This window comes from Henckelia pumila, unplaced genomic scaffold (genome assembly GCF_033568475.1).
Source record: "Henckelia pumila isolate YLH828 unplaced genomic scaffold, ASM3356847v2 CTG_674:::fragment_3, whole genome shotgun sequence".
Lineage (NCBI taxonomy): Eukaryota > Viridiplantae > Streptophyta > Magnoliopsida > Lamiales > Gesneriaceae > Henckelia > Henckelia pumila.
Genome location: NW_027331881.1, coordinates 147,106 through 155,821, shown reverse-complemented (window position 1 = coordinate 155,821; position 8,716 = coordinate 147,106). Strand labels below are relative to the sequence as shown.

The 8,716-nt window shown below is 30.7% G+C and overlaps 1 protein-coding gene across 1 annotated transcript; it reads left to right on the top strand.

Moving 5' to 3' along the window:
- The first annotated feature begins 1,462 nt into the window (after positions 1 to 1,462).
- On the top strand, positions 1,463 to 4,808 carry LOC140873587 (putative leucine-rich repeat receptor-like serine/threonine-protein kinase At2g24130). The gene is made up of 2 exons (XM_073276769.1): positions 1,463 to 4,220; positions 4,336 to 4,808. Exons 1-2 carry the CDS (start codon positions 1,667 to 1,669, stop codon positions 4,722 to 4,724), a joined length of 2,943 nt encoding a protein of 980 aa, XP_073132870.1. The 5' UTR covers positions 1,463 to 1,666; the 3' UTR covers positions 4,725 to 4,808.
- Positions 4,809 to 8,716: the final 3,908 nt, after the last annotated feature.

Genomic DNA, 8,716 nt, shown 5'->3' with positions numbered 1-8,716 from the left:
TATATATAAAATTTATATAATATATAAAAAATAATCAATCAATATAAGCTGGATTATAATCATTTTAGGCTAACAATATAAAGAATTTGGTTTAAAAAATAAGATATATATCTAATTTGGGCCTAAACAGGATGAGAGCCTAGTCCCGCCATCCCCTCCATCCGCCCATGGGTCCATCACTTTTTTCTACACATATATCCTTTTAGTCGTTGTTAGACTTTAGCGATGAATTAATTTTGAGAATTAAAAAAAACGTTTAAATTAAAATTCATAAGCGAAGGGATTTTCAAATAACTAAAACATTGAGGTTGAAAATGTAATTATATCCACAAATGGATAATTGTTTATTATGATTGGGTTCAAGTAGCTAGGCAGTTGTTCCAAGTTAATGTGCTAGGCAAACAAGTTGGCTTTTACAAAGGTCAATTTCAACTCTCTATAGGTCAGAACACATGATAATTAAGTGCAAACTACTTTTTGGAAATATATTCATACTATTAGGTCTATAGCTATATAAAAAAAAAATTCGAAGAATGAAACAAAAAGGGGGAAAGTGACCTTTCAAAAAATAAAAAGATGAAAGTCCCACTCAAAAAACTTTTATATAAGAAAGTTAGTAAAATAAATTTTCTGGATAATTGTTTTTTTTCGTCTTTTATGTTTGACTCTTTGCATTTTTGTTCCTATATAAAATTAAATTTTAGTTATGTATCTTTTATTTTATTTTGGATAATTTTGGTATTTTTCTCTCCAATTTTAGTCACTCTCACATGAAATTACCACGTGACACAACACATATGAGCTTTACAAAAAAAACACAATAGAATGGCAAAAACAAAAACAAAAACGAAAACAAAAATAACAAAAATAACGATATGGAGTTGAAGTTTGATAGCAGATAGTCATGCAAAACAACAGAAAGACAAACATAAATGATCAAATTTATAGTTTTTTCTTCACTTTTCTATAAATGCTATTCAACCGAGATTTTGTAAGATAATTTAATGTAATAAACTTTTTTATTTCGAGGGTTTTTTTTTTTGTTGTTGATAAAATAGTTTCGAGATAGGGTTTCATAGTAATTTTCCCAAACTCAATTAAATAACTCTAAAAAAAAAACTCTAAAAAAAAACCCATAGTTATGAGTGGATGACTTTACATTTTATGGATCTAGACAAGACAAGCATGTAATATAAAACTCGGGGCCGACATGTATACCAACCCAAGAAAGAAAGCTGCCTACTTAATCATCAAAGCCAATACATAAGCGTGACAATAATCAAAATTATCTTATTAAACTCCACGACTCATCATCCACTAATCACCCAATAGTTAGGCCTAATGACATGTAAACCACCCAATGTCAAAGGGCCCTTGTAAAGCGTAAACCATCGACTCTCGCACAGCAACATCGTACCACATTTCCCCACGTGTTCGTTGTCCATTTTTCAAACATCTTAATGCGCCAAAATCACTCTGTTCCCATCCTTCAACGCCAGTTAGGCGCAAAAAAAAAAAAAAAGATATATATATATATATTCAAACAGTGTGCTGCTGCATGTCAACATGGACTGTGGCTCTTGTTGTTCCAAATTCTTTATCTTGATCGTGTAGATTGAAAGTGTTGATCTGCTCGAATCATACCATTCTTTGGTATTTTACAAAAATGGGATATTGTTGCAGGTTTTTCGTGTTTGATTACGTGTGGTTGATGGTGGTTTTGCATGTGGTGTGCTCGGAGAATGATCAGGCTGGAGGAATCTTGAGTGATCGGGCCGCCCTCGTGTCGTTCGCGGCGGGGGTGACCGATGATCCGGGGCACGTGTTGGAGGGTTGGAATGATGATTCTGGTGTTCATGTCTGCAAATGGTCTGGTGTAGGGTGTGACTTGAGAGGGAACAGGGTGATAGAGCTTAATCTAAGCCAAAAGTCACTGAGAGGAATGATATCACCGGCTCTTTTCAATCTCACACACTTGGGGATTCTTGATCTGTCGTGGAATCTGTTCGAGGGGCGACTTCCGTCTGAGGTCGGTTCGCTTGTATCGCTCAAAGAGATGAGTTTGTCTTCCAATATGCTTGAAGGGAACATTCCAATGGAGGTGGGGCTTCTTAAAGAGCTGGTTTATCTTGATCTGGGAAGTAACAAGTTCGTCGGTGATATTCCGGCTTCCCTTTTCTGCAATGGCTCATCTTCTTTGCAGTACTTGGACTTGTCCAATAATTCACTGAGTGGAGAGATACCTTTCCATAGCCAATGCGAGCTTAGAGAGTTGAGGTATCTTCTTTGGTCTAACCACTTTGTTGGGGAGGTTCCTTTAGCCCTTTCGAATTCTTCAAATCTCGAATGGCTTGACTTGGAGTACAATTCACTGAGTGGGGAGTTGCCGTCCAAGATTTTGAGCAAAATGTTGCATTTGAAATTTCTTTACTTGTCCTACAATCACTTTTCAAGTCATGGTGGTAATGCTGATCTTGTACCGTTCTTCGAGTCTTTGGTAAATGCCTCTTACTTGCAAGAACTTGATCTTGCAGGAAACCATCTTGGAGGAGAGTTGCCTTCTGTTATCAGTGCTCTCTCCACTAATCTTGTGCAGATAAATCTTGATGATAACCGGATTTCGGGTTTCATACCTCCACAGATTTCGAATCTTGAAAACCTCACCCTCTTGAACCTGTCTAGTAATCTGTTGAATGGCTCAATCCCTTCTGAGCTGTGCCAAATTGGGAAATTAGAGAGGCTATACTTATCAAATAACTCCCTATCCGGTAACATTCCATCCGCCTTCGGCAATATGCCGCATTTAGGCCTTCTTGATCTGTCAAAAAACAAGCTCTCTGGTATAATCCCGGATAGTTTTGCGAATCTTGTGCAGCTACGAAGGCTGTTGCTGTATGACAACCAGCTCTCAGGGACCATTCCGCCGAGCCTCGGAAAATGCATAAACTTGGAGATTCTTGACCTTTCTCATAACAGAGTGTCAGGGGCAATTCCAAGTGAAGTTGCTGGATTGCGTAGTTTGAAGTTGTATTTGAACTTGTCTAGCAATTTCTTGAGTGGCCAGATTCCTCTAGAGCTCAGTAAAATGGATATGGTGTTGGCCATTGATCTGTCGCTAAACAAATTGTCGGGTTCGTTGCCTTCGCAACTTGGTAGCTGCATTGCTCTTGAGTATCTCAACTTGTCGCATAATTTTCTGGAAGATCAAATCCCAGAATCTATAGGGAACTTGCCTTATCTTCAAGAACTTGATGTTTCCGGCAATCGGTTTGACGGAGAAATACCTCAATCCTTCCAGCAATCATCCACTCTGAAGACACTGAACTTTTCTAACAACAACTTCTATGGAGTAATAACTAAAAATGGTTCGTTTTCCTCACTAACAGCCGATTCTTTCTTGGGTAATGAAAGGCTTTGCGGTTCAATAAAAGGCTTGCGAAAGTGTCGCAGAAAACGCGTTCGCAGTTTCTTGATAGCATTCCTCCTTTCATCAGTTATCGCTCCCATTTTCTGTTTAGTTGGATATCCTCTTGTACAGAGAGCGAAACGGAGGCAGAAACTGCCCATTTTAGAAGGCAAGGACATTCCAGACGACGAAGAATCAAGGGACGAGGTGAAATACCCGCGAATATCTCGTAGACAGCTTATTGAAGCTACCGGAGGATTCAGCAGTTCAAGCCTTATTGGATCAGGTAACTTCGGGCATGTCTACAAAGGAATTCTTCAGGATAACACGAGCATCGCGGTTAAGGTACTCCATTCGAAAGTAGCTGGAGAGATTATTACTGGTAGCTTTAAGAGGGAGTGCCAAGTTCTGAAAACTACTCGGCACAGAAATCTGATCCGGATCATAACAACATGCAGCAGGCCAGATTTTAAGGCCCTTGTTCTTCCTCTGATGGGAAATGGAAGTCTTGAAAATCATCTGTATCCAAGCCATGGATCGAAAAACGGGCTGAATCTTGTTCAATTGGTGAGCATTTGCAGTGATGTAGCAGAAGGGATGTCCTATCTGCATCACTATTCTCCAGTGAAAGTGGTGCATTGTGATCTTAAACCGAGCAATATTCTTCTGGACGACGATATGAGAGCTTTGGTCACTGATTTCGGCATTGCAAGACTAGTAAAAGGCGGCGATGATAGCTCATCGGCCTACGATTCAGCGTCCTGTGACTCCACAGAAGGCCTGCTATGTGGATCAGTCGGCTACATTGCACCAGGTAAGTACAAAAAAAAAAATCCTTGGAAGTTTTAATATAACTTAGTCACAGTTTTATTTTGGATCTTAAGCACAGAAATGTAAAGTTTGCACTTCTTTTGTAATGTAAATGACAGAATATGGGATGGGAAAGAGGGCTTCTCCACAAGGAGATGTATATAGCTTCGGCGTCCTTTTATTAGAGATCATCGCGGGGAAACGTCCCACGGACGTGCTTTTCCAGCAAGGTTCCAGCCTGCCGGAATGGATCAAGAGTTGTTACCCCCATAAGCTCGAGCCGATCATTCAGGAGGCTATAAAGCTGAGGTCTACACAACCGGAAACGTGCCCGTTCGTCGACCAAAGGATATGGTGGGATGTCATATTGGAATTGATAGAACTTGGACTTATCTGTACACAGAACAATCCTGGCACCAGGCCAACAATGCTAGATGTAGCTCATGAAATGAGCCGTTTGAAGCAGTATCTATGCAGTCCCTCAAGCCTAATAGTTGAAGAAGCTTGAGCAGATTAAGCTATTCTTTCTTTTGTAAACATTTTCTGCAGTTGTAGGATCAAAATCTTGTGTTGTATTCTGTTGATTTTTAACTTGAACTTCAATAAATGACAACATTTTTTTTGAGTTTTGACTATGAACAAACAAACAAACAAAAGAACCGACGTGGATCCTCTGTTATGGGGTAAGCACAACATGTGATGCTATATAAATTTTATACTGATCATAGAAATTTAGTGGAAATATAATTTAAGCCACTTAAATATACCGAAGTAAGAAAGAATTCAAGTCATATGGAAGAAATCAGCACAAGAAGAGATTGGTAGTTCAAAATCACAAGATAATAATCCAAATTACTTCATTCCATTTATATAAACTATTAAAAAGCACGTGCTCTGCACGTAAGATCACATATTTTATAACCAGTTAATTATATGATTGAGTTAAATTTGATATTAATATTAAAATATATAGGGACATGTATTATATATATATATTGTAAAGCATGTTGCATATTTTCAATATTCATCTACTTCACTGTTTAATAATAAAAAAAAAACTATTGACTCTAGTCTATATTAATTTAGGAACATGAATATATCATAAGCCAAAAAATCAGATACTTTAGAAAAATATTTAACACCTTCCTTGTGTACAAAATGATATATAGATGGAAGTATAAAAAGGTGAAAAAAGATACTTTAAAACATTGACTCAATATATGATAACAAACAATGTTCTTGTACAAGAACTTTTGATAAAAAAAAAGTAATGACATAATATCAAATATCACTAAAAAAACTATTATTATAATTGTTGTTGTTGTTCTTGTATGTAAAACAAATAAAAGAAAAGATTTTTCATGATAAGGTAATAAATTAATAAAAAAATATATTAAATCTACTAAGTTTTATTATCATTATTTATTACTTTAGTCTTTTATTTCGATTCTTTAAATAGGTTTCCTATTAAATTTATTCGTAAGATGAGTCGATCTAATCCTTATGTAGATTGAAAAAAAAATTTAATTTTGGCATAAAAAGTCATATTTGTTATGAGTTAGATCGAACAAAACATCAGTCTCATCAAACTAACTCGTGAGATAGTTTATATTAGATATAATATAAAATTAAAATAAGTTTAAATTTAATCATATTTATAAATGAAATAAACTAAGTAACAATCAAATCATCTATTTATTTTATTTGTTTGAGATGTATTGTTTTTTCAATAGTAGCTAAATATCTTATATGTTTGGAACTTAAGTTTTGTCTATAAATGTAGATTACATTTTAAACTTTACTTTTTAATAATTATCTTCAAACTATTTATATTGGTGATTAATTTAAATTTCTACATTTATTTTTATTGTATAACCATTTATTTTCAATATTTTTGGAACTTAATGGCATGTTAATTTACGTCACTACAAATTTTTTATTTTAATAATAATTAATTTCAATACAATACATTAATTATTATGTCATTACATTCAAATATATCGATCAATTTCTGATTCTCATATTACTTGCATATAGTATATGTGGATATATTATAAGGAAATATAAAAAAAATATTTATTTACTCGGCGTAAAAGAATTCAATTAGAAAATAAAACTATTAATTATAATTAAATAATATTTAGTAAAAAATTTGAGTAAAATTCGCTTATTTACCAAATAATACTTTGATATATGTAAATTATTGAAATAAATCTTGAATTTTTAAATTTCTGTCTATTTACTTTAAATATTTTGAATTTTTTTGAAAATACTATATAATTTTTATTATAATCATTTATTTATTTTGCAATACTTTTATTAATATATTATTTGAAACAAATATTGGATTTTTTAACATTTTCTATTTAATTTTAAATCTTTATGATAATTTGTCAAAACAATATATAATTTTTACCATAAGTATTTATTTATTTTGTAAGACTTTTTAATATAAGTTGTCAATTATAATAATCTATTTCTTGATCGAATATTATTACAAAATTTTATGTTGAAACAATGAAAATACATAGATGAAATTTAAAAAAAAATCATATAATAACATATGAAATTTATGTATAACAAATTTTGTGACAATTTGACACAATCAATAGTAGGAAGGGAGTAAAGTATGAGTTATAGAATAAAATATATAGATTCAGTTTAAATGAAAGTTATGTGAGAAATCATTACACCTAGTTGTTTTGTGTATTTTTCCATCTTTTTCTATTTTTTTTGTAATTTTTACTTATATATATAACTCTAATTATTATCTCATTAATGGTTAATGAGATCCTACCATATGTGTAATAACCGAATCATTTATTCAAGGGTTCACATTTCAACACATATGCATAATTAATATTATAGGGTTGACATGACAAATCATGGGTTGCTTAGGGCAATACTCATAAGGTAGGTTGAACTAAACCCTCATTTGTATAGAACAAAAGGGTAAATAAATATATAGACAATGAAAAATTTTACCCCTACATTCATACTTTTTTTCGGAAGATAATTTTTTGGTACAATAATCTATTCTTTGATCAAATATTATTACAAAATTTTATATTGGAATATTGAAAATACATGGATGAAATGAAAAAAAAAAAAAACATATAATAACATATGAAATATATTTTAACAATTTTTGTGACAATTTGACACAATTAATAGTAGAAAGAGAGTAAAGTGAAAATTATAGAATTAAATAGACCTTATTTAAATGGAGGTTATATATGAGAAAATTATTACACCAAATTGTTTTGTGTATTTTTCCATCTTTGTCTCTTTCTTTTTTGTCATTTTACTTATATAACCCTCATGATTTATCTAATTTATATAGAACAAAAGGGTAAACATGTATAGAGACAATGAAAAAACTATACTCTTACATTCATACTTTTATAGTAAAATAAATAAATTTTTTGAAAATACTATATAATTTTTACTATAACCATTTATTTATTTTGCAAGTTTTTTTTATTAATATACTATTTGAAACAAATTTTTATTTTTGAATTTTTTATATTTATTTAAAAATATTTTATCAAAATTTGTAAATATAATTTTTACCATAAATATTTATTTATTTTGCAACACTTTTTAATATAATTTGTCGGTTACAATAATCTATTCTTTGATCGAATATTATTGATTTTATATTAGAATATTGAAAATACATGGATGAAATAAAAAAATCATATAATAATATATGAAATTTATGTATAACAAATTTTGTGACAATTTGACACAATTAATAGTAGAAAGAGAGTAAAGTAAAAGTTATAGGCTAATGAACAAATTTAAAATGTGAAAAAAATTAAAAGAAAATAGGCTAATGAACAAATTAATTTAAAAAAACTCTTAATTAATCTCATTATTAATTTAAATAAAAATAATTTATATTTAATTTTTAACAGTATTGCTGCTCAAATTTCATACAATAACATATGAAATGTATGTATAACAATTTTTGTTACAATTTGACACAATTAATAGTAGAAAGAGAGTAAAGTGAAAATTATAAAATTAAATAGACTCCATTTAAATGAAAGTTATATGTGAGAAATTATTACACCTATTTGTTTTGTGTATTTTTTCATCTTTGTCTCTTTTTCTGTCATTTTACTTATATAACCATCAATATTATCAAATTTATATAGAACAAAAGGGTAAACATGTAAATAGACAATAAAAAAATTTTACTCCTACACTCATACTTTTATAGTAAAATAAATTTTTTGAAAATACTGTATAATTTTTACTATAATCATTTATTTATTTTGCAGCAATACTGTTAAAAATTAAATATAAATTATTTTTATTTAAATTAATAGTAAGATTAATTAAGTGCTTTTTTTAATTAATTTGTTCATTAGACTATTTTCTTTTAAAAAATTTTCATATTTTAAATTTGTTCATTACCCTATAACTTTCACTTTACTCATTATTATCTAATTTATATAGAACAAAAAGGTAAATATATATATAGACAATGAA